The 14,751-nt window shown below is 34.0% G+C and overlaps 2 protein-coding genes across 6 annotated transcripts; one reads left to right on the top strand and one right to left on the bottom strand.

Moving 5' to 3' along the window:
* The first annotated feature begins 5,906 nt into the window (after positions 1-5,906).
* ORC2 (origin recognition complex second largest subunit 2) lies at positions 5,907-10,039 on the top strand. Of its 4 annotated transcripts, none has more exons than XM_088806131.1 (9): positions 5,908-6,201; positions 6,556-6,639; positions 6,745-6,859; positions 7,648-7,795; positions 7,875-7,981; positions 8,081-8,213; positions 8,453-8,744; positions 9,089-9,316; positions 9,403-10,039. In XM_088806131.1, the coding sequence occupies exons 4-9, from the start codon at positions 7,667-7,669 to the stop codon at positions 9,597-9,599; spliced, it is 1,086 nt and encodes a 361-aa protein (XP_088662257.1). In that variant the 5' UTR covers positions 5,908-6,201; positions 6,556-6,639; positions 6,745-6,859; positions 7,648-7,666; the 3' UTR covers positions 9,600-10,039. The 4 variants fall into 4 exon arrangements, with proteins under 4 accessions (XP_017977450.2, XP_088662257.1, XP_007027066.3 ...); XM_007027004.3 differs by having other exon boundaries at positions 6,730-6,859; XM_088806130.1 differs by having other exon boundaries at positions 6,727-6,859.
* A 298-nt stretch (positions 10,040-10,337) lies between these two features.
* On the bottom strand, positions 10,338-14,538 carry LOC18597787 (dentin sialophosphoprotein-like protein). Of its 2 annotated transcripts, XM_007027001.3 has the most exons (10): positions 14,183-14,534; positions 13,990-14,075; positions 13,760-13,904; positions 13,431-13,563; positions 12,710-13,302; positions 12,266-12,347; positions 11,693-11,751; positions 11,486-11,537; positions 10,954-11,047; positions 10,338-10,697 (listed from the first exon to the last, which is right to left on the bottom strand). In XM_007027001.3, the coding sequence occupies exons 1-9, from the start codon at positions 14,267-14,269 to the stop codon at positions 10,995-10,997; spliced, it is 1,290 nt and encodes a 429-aa protein (XP_007027063.3). In that variant the 5' UTR covers positions 14,270-14,534; the 3' UTR covers positions 10,338-10,697; positions 10,954-10,994. The 2 variants fall into 2 exon arrangements, with proteins under 2 accessions (XP_007027063.3, XP_088662274.1); XM_088806148.1 differs by lacking the exon at positions 11,486-11,537 and having other exon boundaries at positions 14,183-14,538.
* Between the last annotated feature and the right edge of the window lie 213 nt (positions 14,539-14,751).

Genomic DNA, 14,751 nt, shown 5'->3' with positions numbered 1-14,751 from the left:
ACTCCTACATTTTATTGGTGGCATTTGGCCATAGAACTTATTTAGGGATTATTTGGTAAATAATTGAATATATTCCGTGTAATTTTTTTTAAGGAAGAACATTCTATATTCTAAGCATTTGAGGAAAACAAAATCTTATTACATCATACATCAATAAATCTCTAGTGTTCACAAGTGAACTATTAAACACTAAATATCTCTCTTTTATAGTAAAACCCTTATTGGCCATGAAATTAACTAATTTATTACCTTCTCTAAATACATGACATGGAATCACTTCCCATTGGCATTGAAGTAAGCTCTAGATTGCCTGAATTACTTCCCATCCACCAAATTGAGAGAACAAGCCGAATGGACTACCGTAGACCAACTGTGAATTAAATTCAATAATCTTTTTATGGAAACTACCTTATATTCGAAAATAAAAAAATTTCTCATTTTCCAAAGAAACCAACATATAATTCCAAACACTTTACCTCATGGGATATCGTTCACTTATACTTTACTTCAACTCAAATTAAAGAGATCTTGACATATAACACTCCATTGCGGTTAAAAAAACAGAGCAAAGAAACCATCCAAACTTAGAGCTTTACGAGGCTTCATCTTAAAAAGCGCCTAATGAACCTCATTATCCTTCACTGATCTAGCTATTCTAGCTAAATCAGTATCATCCAACAAAAGGAAAGACCCACTGATCAAAAATAAAGGAAGTACATTATTTTCCTTAGTGTATAAATTCTTGAAAAATTCAACTATTTGAGCTTTCAATGACTTTTAATCATCACACCAATTTCCATTCAAAGATCGAAGACGGATGATTTTGAATTTGCATCACCTACGTGTCGCTCGAATATTAAAATAGTTTGTATTACAATCACCCATTTTCAATCAATTTGTTTTTGATGTCTGCATAAAAAAAACTCATATTTTCACAAGATTGTCTCATATTCAAGATGTAAATTAAATTCCAACTATTTAAGATGCCTAGATGATCTAGTATTAAGAGCTTTTTCAACACCCCCAAGCCACACCAAAATTCTTTTCTTCCTATAAAAAATGTTGCCGAATACCGCTTTATTCCATTCCTTTGCTTTAAGAGCAAAACTCGACATAGCTTCCTAAATACCCATCGAACCATCCCATGATTGCTGCACAAGGTTGTTAAAGTCACTGTGAATTAACCATGCAACATGGAACCAAATATTGCCATCCCCATGCACTATTCTTCTATCCTTTAAACAAATCAATATTGGGTTATGATATGAGCAAATTCTTGGTAAGTGTTGGATAGTAGCTTCATGAAACATAAGTTGCCAAGCCGAATTACAAATGACTCTATCCAACCTTTTTGAAACCAATCCACATTGTCAAGCAAATCTCAAACCCTAAAAACCAAGATCCAATAAACCAAAATCATTTATAAAACGTTGAAAAACAGGACATGGACAACTACCACACAAAAAACCACTGATTTTTCATGTGAAAACAAATACGCTTTGAAATCTCTTGCCAACAACCACAGGCCATTTATTGTCGACTCAAAAAAGTCTAACTCCTCCCACAAGTTACACCTAAGAAGTGATGTAGGGTGTCCATAAATTGTCGAGAGATACCAATAAGAGTTTGGTAAGAGATCCACAAACATATGAATACATTGAAAATGGATTTTGATAATGGAGATATGAACACCTTCCTTCCATATTACCTAGATTCCACCAAAAAAAATCTTTAGCTTAAACCTGATGGAATCTATCAAAAGCCATCTTATAAATGATTCTATCAACTAAAACCCCACTGAGGTGTGGTTGGGCTAATACTAGCACATGAACTTCATATTGCTTTACGAAATCTTTCATCACTTAGACAAATCTTTTATCATTTGCCCCCTGAAAATTCCAAACAAAAAATCTAACATCCATTAGTAAAAATAAAAATCGAAAGAATGAGATGGGTAAACTTACAAAGCAATCCTACTATCGTCCACGAACATCAAATACTCATTAATTTCTTGTCCCTTAGCATTATCGACCAATCCAATTGCTTAACTTGTAATAGAATTTTTTGAATGCAAGCCCTCCTTAACTAACAAGTTTGAAAGTGAACTTCGCTAGTCACTCGACGCTGAAGACCTTCCTTTTACCCTTTTTTTTTTCAAAATTGTGCAATTGATTCTGATTGAGCTTATTCTGTCCAAGGTTTATCTTCATTTCCATGTTGAACCACACACCCCATTCTTTCTGTCAAAATATTTGAGGTCCTATTTTGTAATGAGAGCTTGGAATCTATATTTCTATCTAAAATTCTCATACCTTAGTGTTTTAATTAGTCTGGTGTTATTGCTTACATTGAAGTACAATTATTCTATACCTACTGCATGGGCTTGTTTAAAAATGAGGTTTTACTTGTTAAGCCACCAAGCAAGCAAGTCAAACCAAAAATCAAGAAGCCATCAAGCATGCAAATCAAACCAGAAATCTTAGATTCTACAGATTGTCAAAATCAGAATATCAACAAATAAAATCATATTAGCTAAGATCAAGAAAAAATTACTCAACATTGATTAGCAATATCTTACCATGTTTGTAGCCTTAGTTTAAGCAATGTAAACTGTTATATATCAATGTTGTACATATGTGTTTAATGAAGAATATATACTAAAACTTAGTAAGTTTGTTCATGGTATCAGAGCCAGCAGCAAGATAAACGCCTATTTTTCATTTATTTTTTTCTGATCATACGATTCTTAAATGGCTCTTTCTCTAGATACCTCATTAACGACCACTGACTCCATAACAAATAACCTCACCTTAAATTCCCTTACTCCCTTACTATCTCACTCCCCACATATTATACTTGACAAAGATAATTATCTCTTATGGAAGTCATAGGTATATTTTCCCTTTATCAAATGACACGATCTCGAATGTTACATAGATGGAACCTTCCCTTGCCTTCCCAAACATACTGCTGCAAACCCCACCATTCTTAATCCCAATTTTTTATCTTGGAAGAAACAAGACTAATTATTAGTAGGCTGGCTTATTTCATCCCTATTTGCAAGTATCTTGTCTCAAGTCATCGGCCATGATATTTCTCATGCCTCTAGATTGCCTTTACTCTCTTGTACTCTTCCCCAATCATGAACAAAATTATTTCAAATTACACTCCAACTTCAAACAACAAAAAAAGGAACTTCGACCATCATTGAATATTTTTTGAAGATGAAAGCTCTTGTAGATGCCTTGGTAGTAGCCTTTCAAGCCCTTTCTAATGAAAACCTATTGCTTTACATACTCACAAGCTCAGGAGCTGAATATCAACCTCTTGTTTTCTCCATGAACATTTGAACAAAACCTATCACTATTGAAGAATTATTGTCACTCTTATTATCCCATGAAGCCAATATGGAAATATTAAATCATTTTGAAGGCCTTTTACCATCTGCTAACATTACGCAGAGGTTTTCTAATCAATGTTGTACTCATTCTTCTTCTCATAGTGGTTTTGTTTCAGGTGATCCAGTGGTCTTTAGTGAATAAGCAATTTTCAAGGCAATTAGCGTGGTACTAAAAATGATAGAGTAGGGCAGTGCTCATATTCTATGTAGGGACCAAAAATTATCTGTCAAGTATGCTATAAATTGAACCACTCTACACTACAATGTTGGCACTAGTTTGATCCTGGATATCAGGTTCCATCTCAAGAGATTGCTACAGCCTTTTTTGTTGGTCAAAGCTCTCCCTTTGACACCGACTAGATACTAGATTCTAGAGCCACTAACCATATCATAAATGACCTCAACAACTTGCAATTATCCTTTCCTTACACTGGTAGTGATCAGGTGAAAGTTGGTAATGGAGCAGGTATCTTAATAACCAACATTGGTTCCTCCATTCTTCATTCCTCACACCAACCTCTTGTTTTATCTAAAATTCTCCACTGTCTTAACATTCATTCCAATATTTTGAGTGTGTCAAAATTTTGTTTCGATAACAATGTTTATTTTAAGTTTCATGACTCCGTTGTTTTGTCAAGGATTACTTGGGGATGCTTCTTTTTCAAGGCAATCTTAAAAAGGTCATTATCACCTCCATACTCACTTGGCTCCATAAAATCTCTCCTACAGCTCTAGTTGATGAACGTGTTTCTGCTGATGTATAGCATCAACGATTTGGACATCCTTTTAGTCATGTTGTCAACACAATTATTGTTAATTCTTAGCTTCTTGTGTCTAGTCTCAATAAAAATTTAAACTTACGTTCTTCTTGCAAAATTGGCAAAAGTCATAAAATAATAATATTTTTACCTTCTCAAATTTTTTGTACTTCATGAGCTGCATTTGTAAATAAATAAAATATATCTTAAATCATGTTATAAGGAAGTTTAATTTTCTCATAAAATAAATACATATTTCTTATAAAAGCTTATAAATGATTCAAGTACTTGAGTATTTGGTTCATTGGTTGATGCATGATCTCTATAAAAAAGAGTAGGGTTTGAATTCCCTTTTCATTAAATATATAAAAAAAAGCTTCTAAATGATTTAAGAAAATTTAAATAAACTATTTTTTATTACATTTAATCAAGTGATTATATTTTTATTTTAACCCAATTAAGTATTTATAACTAATGGTTTACTAATTATTGTTAACCATAATACCATTTATTATTTTAAGTCATGTGATGTTGATGTATCATAATTAATGATGACATGACATATTGATGTAGTATGATAACATAGCAATATGACATTTTTACTCTTTATATCAAGCATTATATGAATATAAAATGACAAATAACATCTGTTTTTGTAATTTTTTTGCTCAATTTGATTAATAGTAATTAGTCAACTATTTTTTATAAGAGTTTCTTTGACAAAAATAAAAATTAATGGTTTGATTGTACGTAATAAAAGAATAAAATCTTATTTGAATATTCTTAAATAGTTCATATGTTTTTTCAAACATTATTCCTAACGAGTACAAGTGATCTTAGATTCTCGTCTTATAGAATCCATTGATTTAAAATCTTAAGTTTTAATCCTAAAAATTTCATTTTAAAGAAAATGCATTTAATTAATTAATACTTGTTGGTTGACCGGTTTATCCTATTAAAATATATTACATAATTTATTATATGATTATAATAAATATTTTGATTAATTAATAGTAAATTAAAACAATTATGATTTTTTATAATGAATACGAATACTAAAATTAATTTACAACATTTATCATTGGTAAATTTTTATGTGATCGAATTAAATTAATATATAATGGTTATTTCTTAAGTTTCAATAATATTAAAAATTAAAAAAACTTTTTTATTTCTTTAATATTTTATTTTTTTTAATTTTAACAAATACTAAAATATATTTAAGTAAGATTGTTGTATATTTATTTTAGGCATAATATACAAAAAAGTTACTAAATTATTTAAGAAAATTCAAATGAGTTCTTATATTTTTATTGCATTCAATAAATCCTTATACTTTTTATTTTAAGTCAAATAAAATCTTATTAATAATGATTAATTTAATTAAAATATTATTTATTATTTTATATCTCATGACACTAACGTGATATATTAAAATATTATAATTGATTATGATGTGATATGTTAATATATTATAATTGATAATAGTATATGATGCTAATTTGGTATAATAACTTAATTATGTGACTTTTTTATCTTTTACATTAATATCATATTAATGTCATATGAAAATTGATAAATCATTAGTCATAAAAGTTTATTTATTTAAAATAAAAATATGAGATTTAATTAAATATAATAAAAAATAAAAATTTATTTAAATATTTTTAAATAATTTAAAATTTTATTTAAATATTATGCCATTATTTTATTTTTCTCCGTCCATCTTTTACCCTTTCGCTCCACCAAGCCGCCCCGTTTTTTCCACTTGTCCTTTCCAGATCAGCTGTCACTTTTCCCTAACCTTTCTTTCATTCTCCTTTGCCCTCTTTTCCTTCCCGCTTCCATTTCCCGCCTCTCCCCTTTTTCTTCCGCTCTTCCGTTTCCCTCTTTCTCCCGTTCGCTGCGGCTGGTTCTCAGGCGAACCCCCGCCTCGCAGCTGAAGGCACCATCTCATCACAGTAGCTTTCTCAGCGTCGCACCTCCACCAACCACTACCTCCTCCCAGTCAAAGGCCAGAGATTATTCATAAACCGTGAATCGGTTAGTAATAGTTTGTTTGATCCCTTTCGTATGGGAGGGATGCCTTCGTTTCAGTCCGTAGCCAATCTTTCCCTACTTTTGATTGTCAGCGTCTTTGGTCTTTTATCATGTTGTTTAAGATGCTCATTTTAAGAATTTATCATCACGTCTCAGAAGGCTTGTGAGGCACTATTCACTGTCTTGTCTTTGGCCTAACTCATCTGAAATTGCTTAGATTAAGTAAACAAAATGTATAATTATCTTACTCATGAAATGCATGCAAAAAAAAAAAAAGAAGAATGATTCCTTTCGTGGGATTTGATGTCCGCAATGGATAATTCAGTTGGGTACTAATATTATTTCTTATTATCGCAGGCGATATTGGGCACTTGAGCGATAAAGGTACCGGCAGTGGAGACAGATATGGAGTTAATGATGCTCATCATTCAGAAAATTTAGGTAATTTTGTTTGTATAACATTAAGCATGTGTGGAAAAATAATAGTTGATGTATTCTAGAAGCTAATATCTAAATTTCATTGCTAAGCAGGTTTTTTTGCTCCAGTCATATAGAAACCACATTTCTTCCCACTCTATTGAACAAACTAAGCAGTTAAAAGATTAGTCTTATTGTCAATTGATCTTGACATTGCCATCAGTCTGTGTTCTTTGCAGTTAAGGTATGCTTCTTCTTTGGCATCATGAACTTTATTTATATGACATATGGAATTTTTGGCTTGTTTTGGATATTGTTCTGTGTAATTATTTGAAGCTGTCTATTTTTTTGTCATATAAACTGATATTCATGTAAGCCAACTACTTGTGTGTTTAAGTTTATTTTGTTGAGTTCTTTGTTTATTTATAGGCCGTAGGTTTTGTTTTTACATATGCTGTATTTTTTCAAATGAACATATCAGGCAGGTGATTAAGTATGCAAGTATCTGGTTTAATATTGTCTTTACGTGTTCTTGACATATTTGCTAGTTTAAGGGCAGCCATGTTGTTCCCCAATCCATTCCCATATTGTTTATTTTAGATGTGTTTGACTTCTGCTTTTCAAAGCACTTTGTGGAATATAGTCATATAAGTTAACCACTCGCATGAGGATATGCGAGTTCTTTATGTTGGGGAGATCCTACCATAAATATTCAATTTAAAAATGCACTAAGCTAGTAAGCTTCAATATGCTCATATACATCTTCACACAAAGACACCTAAACTCTCACCCTTGCATTTCCTTGTACAAACCTTCTTTATGCTCTGGTTTACGCCATTGTGATTATTGTTTATTAAATCATCAAAAACAAAACAACAAGGGGGATTCACTAGGAATTGTTTCTGGTGGGGGTGAGTAGAAAGCCTTTTCCTATTAGGAAAAAGAAATTTTTCTTGGGTTTAGTGAATTTTTTGTTCTTTTTTTGGTGTAACAATTCACACCCAATTTGGCTCAGCTTTGCAATTTTTACAGTTTAAACAGATTGGAAGACATGGATTTTAACGAGGTAGATGAAGAGGAATTTGGATTCTCAAGAAACTATTTCTTGGCTAAAGAACTAGGTAGTTCTGGAAAAAAATCTGCCCATAAACTCTCTGATATCAATGTAGTTGATGAACAGGTACTTGCCTTGAAATTCCCATTACTCCCATCTCCTCACCTTGAGCTTTCATTTATTGTTGGTTATTTTAAAATTGCAGGAACTCAGAGCAGCTGCAGCTAATATTGAACCAAAGCATCAAAAAGACATTACAGCTCTAATAAAAAGTTACAAATGCTTATACCCAAAATGGATTTTTGAGCTAAGGTAGTTTAAAGTTATTTTATTTTATTCCAAGATGATACCTTGAAATTAAGTAATGGCTTAATGTTCCACTGCTTATTGTGTTTTTTAATAAATTTCCAGGTGTGGTTTTGGCCTTCTAATGTATGGGTTTGGATCAAAAAAAGCGTTGCTTGAAGATTTTGCTTCTACAGCTTTGACAGAGTATTCTGTTGTTGTAATCAATGGCTACCTTCAATCAGTTAATATTAAACAGGTGCAATTTTATTAGATAATATTCCAAGGCTGCTTTATTAGTTTAAGTGTTAAAAACACATTTGGTATTCAAAATATAGTGAAATTATCAATTTGGTACTTGAAGAATAAATTTGCAATTAGGTACTCAAACTATATTTTCATCTATCAGTTTGCACATTTTTTATGTTCAAATGTTTTTTTCTCCATAAATGTTTATTGAGCTCTCATTTCATTAAGAACTCAATGTTTTGAATGTAGGTTGTAATAGGCTTGGCTGAGATTTTATGGGAACAATTGAAATCAAAACGAAGGAACTCATCCGGGAACTTGCCTAAGGTTCAACAGCCATTTAGTTCTCTATCTATGGATGATCTTTTAGCCTTTTTAGATGGATCAGTGATGGAGTGTGATAGTTTTATATGCATTGTCATTCACAATATTGATGGGCCTGGGTTAAGAGATTCTGAAACTCAACAATATCTCGCACAACTTGCTTCTTGTTCTAATGTTCGTGTTGTTGCCTCTATTGACCATGTGAATGCAGCTCTTTGTAAGTAAACTCTTGTTTCTATTGTCAATCAATAGATAGGTTAGCTTGCTTACTTATCTGTTTTAAATGTTGATATCAATTCTTATTAGTTATCTTGATAGTGCAGGTGGCTAAGGTAGAAATGGAAAACATAGTTTTAGTTCCCCCTTGCACTGTAATCTTTAGAATATCATTTTTAGGCCTCTGTTGGGAGGTTAGGGGTCTTCAGTAATACTCTTATGTGGGTTTTCGATAAATGTAATAAATTCCCTTCTCTTTAGAAATGCAGACACTTAGCATTGTAGACTATTAAAGATTTTTCCATGTCATTGATCCTGATAACTTCCACTTGGCTTTGATGTTAGTGTGGGACAAGAAGATGGTTCATGCACAATTTAACTGGTACTGGTATCATGTTCCTACATTTGCACCATACAAGGTTGAGGGGCTCTTCTTTCCTATGATTCTTGCACATGGCAGTAGTAACCAGAGTGCCAAAACAGCCGCAATAGTTTTACAGAGTTTGACACCTAATGCTCAGAGTGTGTTCAGGATTCTTGCAGAATATCAACTGTCTCATCCTGATGATGAAGGTAAGTAGTTAGTTGTTTGGGATCTGGCGTATCATTTTCATTATTTTAGTTCTTAATATACTCAATCATATCCTTTAACCTTTTAGGGATGGCAATTGATAATTTGTACTCAGTCTCTCGAGAGCGTTTCCTTGTCAGTAGCCAGGTTACACTGAATGCCCACTTGACTGAGTTCAAAGATCATGAGCTAGTCAAGACCCGAAGGAATTCTGATGGCCAGGATTGTTTGTATATACCTCTTGCAACTGAGGCCCTTGAAAAGTTATTAACTGAGATCGGTTGATATATGTGCTACTTTAGCCACTGACAACACAAGTGGAAGAATGGAATTAGAAAGTAGCATGCAAGGTCAGCCTTGAATCCAGTTAAATCGGGAGACTCTCTATCTTGGAGGCAACTTAGTTGTCTTTTGCATGACCAAATCTTATAAAGACATCTGCAATGCCTCTTCAGTTTGTTATGGCTTAAATTTTGTCTGCACCACATGCTGATGCCTTTTAAACTTGAACAATATCTAACTGATTGAATGGGAGCTAAAGCTAATCTTTTGGCCGGGAATGAATATGTATTGTGTGCTCTTTAAATGCCCTTGTTTTTATTCAGATCTCTGCTTAATGTGAAAGTTTTTCTGCTTATGACTGCCATCCTGTTACCGAGAAATACTTCCAGTGCTGTGTATAAATGGATCATCTGATCAACGGAATTCATTTCTTGATGCTACTACTTTTCATGTTGTGTGATCTCCTTTGTAAATGGTACTTGAGAATTTTTCCTTAGGGGTGAGTCTTTCTTCTCCTTCAAGAATGTTATGTTAAGCAGCGTCTCAAATAGGTCATTGCTGGAACAAGATTTTGCTTCAATGATTCATATTAAATCCAAGGGGAAGTACCTTTAGACCTGCGTTGTGCCCGAGCTCTAGCCTTTTTAAATGGCTTTTTGCCCATTAAACAGAGACAAATAGTGGTAATAAAATAGCGGGTGGGGGTTCCAACCTATTTCCCACGTAATAAACAGTACTATCTGCAAAAACAATTGCCTGATTCCTATTTACCATACCAATCATTTACAATCACTAGTCAAATTCATGTTTACAGCATATGAACGAGATAACAAGGATATACTGCTGATTGTCTGAGAAGATTTGGAATAAGGGATAAGAGAACAAACTTTACAAGTGACGGCCGGCTGTGTAATGATCCCATTTCGGAGACCAGCAAAAGTAACATGGTCACTACAGCACAGCTTAACCAGAAATGATAGATATGTGGTGACCAAGGGAAAAACCAAACCATTTAAGCTACCCACTGCTGAGCAGATAACCATGGAGATATGGGACCAAAAATGATGATCTATTACCGGCACTCCGTGTTGCAAGTTCCACCTGCATCCCACAAAATAGTTCACCATTTTACAATGATAAACAAGGTAATTATATTATTCATATACTATATGCAGCATTCTGTCATATTATTGATGGCTAGTTACGAACATGGAAAGTGTAGTCTTATTGTATTAATTCATAAAACCTGCCACAACTAACAATATCTGCCTTTACTTCTAAAGGCAGGAGAGGGGGTATAGAAACCAGGTATGCACGAGTCACAATTTTTAGCACCTAACATGCCATTATCGCCTACCTTCTTAAGCGTTGTAATTCCACTGTAAAGGCCAAATCTCTTTATGAAACTCTTGACAGACGCTTTTGCCTTTTCTGAGGCTCAGATCTACTCCCTAATTACAAAGTGGAAACCAGAATAATCAGCAACATGCATATCCATTCAAATAACCCAGTATAACTACCTGAATGTACCAAAATAAGATGCAATATACTGAAAGTGTACTGCTATAAGTGGCAAGAAACATATATTCTTTAAAAAAAAACTGTTTTCTGAGCCAAATGTTAGAGAAACGAGACCACTGCTAACTGCAAATGGCAGGGATGGAACACTTATAGGAAACAAACTTAATACCTGTGTTGATCAATGCTGCCATTTCCAAATGGAAGGGAATAGGGATTGGATATAACTAAAGTTACTTAACTATGACCAAACTTGAATGAACTTTTCGATATAAGTTAACATTATTTGAAACAGTACAGATAAACCAACCTATAAGAATTTATTTTCTTCTAGAAGCCATGGAAAACTAATCATGTTTTAAAATACAAACCTGATGGTTTCACGACATCCGCCTCTTCCCTAATTCCTGTGATTTTACGAGTCTAAATATTTGAGGTAGAGACACAAAAGTTAGTCTTCCTTAAAATATGACCAACGAGAGAGACTGGTGTGGAAAGGAGAGAGTAATTTCTCAAACTGGACGTGGGGGATTAAAATTCAAGACAAGCAACATATAAGCCAAAATGAAACTACAAACCTGATCATAAACCGCAATTTGGTTGCGCCAAAATTCCAATCGAGGTAAGAGGAGTCTACCTGCATCATATAGAAATAAGTTAAAGAGTTGAGTGAGCACATATCTAATGAAAATGATAATTTATGCAATGATATTCAGGCCCCATAGAATAATGTCAGTTATATATTTCCCCATCAGAGGAACCTTCACTTTAAGAATATTATTTGGTAAAATTAAGTTCAAATGACAAAAATTCTACCATTAAAGCAGAGAAGAAAGATTATTACTGGTGTCATTCGCTTAGGTCCTAAAAATGATTACAATAAGATTAGTAAAGTGCATTTTCCAGTTGTGAGCAAAATTCGCTGAAAATGGATTCTTTAGCTGATCAGTATTTAGTTGACTGATTTTCAAAAAAAAAAAGTATTTAGTTGACAAGTGACAACACAAATCTAAATTCAAAAGGATATTTAATTACAAATTATAAAGGAACAGCATCGAGGGAGGGGGGGGGGGGGGGGTTTGAAGAGGAGCACAAAGACTGTTTTGGACCAATGGGTAAGATAATTTTTAAAACTTAGATGGTAAACTCACCTGATCTTGAACATTTGAGACTCAGAGACTCAGGAGAGATAACAGATTGCTCCCCTTTTCTTTCTCGGGATACAGGACTTGCCTAAGTAGAAATAGACACAGTAAAAAAATTCAAGGAATGGAAAACACTCATACACAAATATAGTGGAGGAAAATAACAACAGAATAGCAAAGTAAAATGGGGCAAAAAACCATTATCCAGGGGGCAGAATTCACGTCAAAATGTGAATACAACCTGGTCAGTCTTCATCAGAGATAATATCAAGCAAGCAGGATGTGTCAGGCTGTTTTTGTAAGTGATTAACAGATTATCATATGCCATATCCAAGTAGCAGAGTGAAATGGTTACATCTCAAGTACAGCCAGGCAAGTATGAAATATGATATTACTGCCAATAAGTCATGGGGAACACTTAAACTAGAAACAGAGAACAAGAAAGCTTACAACTTTTTCAAAATCAAGTTTTCTCCGAGTCTCCTTCCCGGATGAGCATCTTTCATTGACATGGCTTAACATAGAGGGAAAGCTGCGTGTTATTCTCCTACTTAGTTTTTGCTCATCTTGAAGCTCTGTCGCTGAAGCTCTTTCCTTTGGAGTCATAGAACATCCAACCCCAGAGCTCTCATTTGGACTGCCTTTTATAATCTGACTTCTGGTTCTTCTATTTCCAGAAATATAGGGGCTGATGTTTACTCTATTTTTCCTTTTCCTGACATTTACATTATCAGTTTCTATGTTCGATGGAGAATGATTTATTCTCTCTTCAACAGATGTTAACAACTTAGCTGCAGGGTCCTGTGTATTGGAAGCATTTGAGGCATCAACAGCAGCAGCAATTTGCTCAGATAAATTATGTGAACAATCAATTGCAACTCCAATGTTGAGGTTTGATCTCTTTTCAACCTTACTTGACAAGTTAACAGCAGGGTTGAGCACATCAGAACCTTTTGATGCAGTCTGAAAACAGCTCATTTGAACATGCTTATCTTGACTAGCAACCTCCACATGCTCAATTGGAGTCAAAATTAAGCTAGGATCTACCATTCCAATAGACAGATATACAAAGAGAAATAAGCCGATATTACTGGAATTCTTTTAAAAATGTTGGGTATGAAACTACAAACTAAGTCTTACGCAACCAGATCAAGGATGCACGTATATAAACCTGAATCTCTCGCTGGCTTGCTAGAATTGCAGACAACTTCTAATTCAATGTCAGTGGTACCATTTTCCCCCAAACACTTTTTAGCATATTCTTCCCAGTAAGGAGGAAAGCCAAAGGAGAAATGAGTGAAGACCTGTTCAGATTAAAAGACAAATTTCTATAACCTTAAATCCTATATCAGGGAACACTATGAAATTAATCATTTGGCAATAGCAATTATTTGCAAGCACCATCATTTTTGTTCCGTCAAGAACTGTAAATGATAACATAAAAGATTCCAAATTCTCCCATTTACTTAAAACAGAGAAAGAAAGGAAAACCTTTGATACCTCAGAAGAAAACCCATTTTCTTCGGTACGATGTCTATTGATGAAACCTTTGATGCAAACACAAATCCCATCAGCTGTCTCCAGAGTAAAAACATCGTATCTTTTCACAATCGGTGCTGAGGTAAACAACCGAACGGCTTCTAACCTGTTTCACCCAACTTAAAAACATAAAACGAAAAGCCCTCCCATTACAAGTTCAGAAACCCTGAAGGCAGAAGGAGAGAGCTTACTCTCTTGATGTGGACCCTGCAACAGCTAATCTCTTCCCTTCAAAATCTTTGTCAGCTTTCACCAACCACCAATCGTGCAAAGAAACCTTATTTTTTTTAAATAAAAAATAAACGGAAATTAAAACTCAGAAAAGAGTGCGTTTGAAAGAGAGAGAGAGTTTTTGTTTCAGGAAACAAAAAGAAGAAAGTTTACTGTTTTCTGGAAGTAAGATGAACCGCCATCCTTGCTGTCGTTTTGGGCGCCATTGTAGTCTTTTTGGCTGCGAGTTTTGGGAGCCATGGGCGCTAAACGGGAGCTGATTGGGTTTTTGTTTTTCCAGGTTTCAAAACGAAAAGTATTTCACTTTAATCTGATATTTAAGGATTAAATTATAAACTCTGGGGATTGTCAGGGGGCGGGAAATGAAGCACTGAAGCCAACAAACCAAATTACAACTTAAATACTTTTACTGCACGGTAAGTTAGAAAGGCAACCATCGCCCATCCCCATGGGCTATTGAGCGATGTCGTTTTTATCTGTTTCAGACCTCTCCAGGGTTTAGGGGTTTTTCATTTTTATCTTTTTGGACATTGAAGCACCAATCTTTTTGATCAGGGCCTTATAGGGAGGAGAAAATGGCTATGAAAAGTGGAATTTTGAGGCCAATTTTTTGCCAACAAATTCGTCTTATTTGATCAGTCCTCTGCTGCCACTGCCTCTGCCGCATCTCTTGTTGCTGAACAAGCCCCACCTTAAACGACCCTCCTTCTTCTTCTTGTTCT

Source organism: Theobroma cacao, chromosome 5 (assembly GCF_053813885.1).
Source record: "Theobroma cacao isolate CCN51 chromosome 5, ASM5381388v1, whole genome shotgun sequence".
NCBI lineage: Eukaryota > Viridiplantae > Streptophyta > Magnoliopsida > Malvales > Malvaceae > Theobroma > Theobroma cacao.
The sequence above is the reverse complement of the archived record's forward strand: the minus strand, read 5'-3'. Positions and strand labels throughout refer to the sequence as shown.

Bases quoted from the DNA above. Each gene is read 5' to 3' on its own strand.
- ORC2 (XM_018121961.2), top strand. From the start codon at position 7,667: ATGGATTTTAACGAGGTAGATGAAGAGGAATTTGGATTCTCAAGAAAC. The intron at 8,745-9,088 runs GTAAGTAAACTC...CTTTGATGTTAG, and splicing joins CCATGTGAATGCAGCTCTTT to TGTGGGACAAGAAGATGGTT. The intron at 9,317-9,402 runs GTAAGTAGTTAG...TTAACCTTTTAG, and splicing joins GTCTCATCCTGATGATGAAG to GGATGGCAATTGATAATTTG.
- LOC18597787 (XM_007027001.3), bottom strand. From the start codon at position 14,269: ATGGCTCCCAAAACTCGCAGCCAAAAAGACTACAATGGCGCCCAAAAC. The intron at 14,076-14,182 runs GTAAACTTTCTT...AAAAAAAATAAG, and splicing joins CATCTTACTTCCAGAAAACA to GTTTCTTTGCACGATTGGTG. The intron at 11,538-11,692 runs GTTTGTAGTTTC...TCAAATATTTAG, and splicing joins AAATTGCGGTTTATGATCAG to ACTCGTAAAATCACAGGAAT.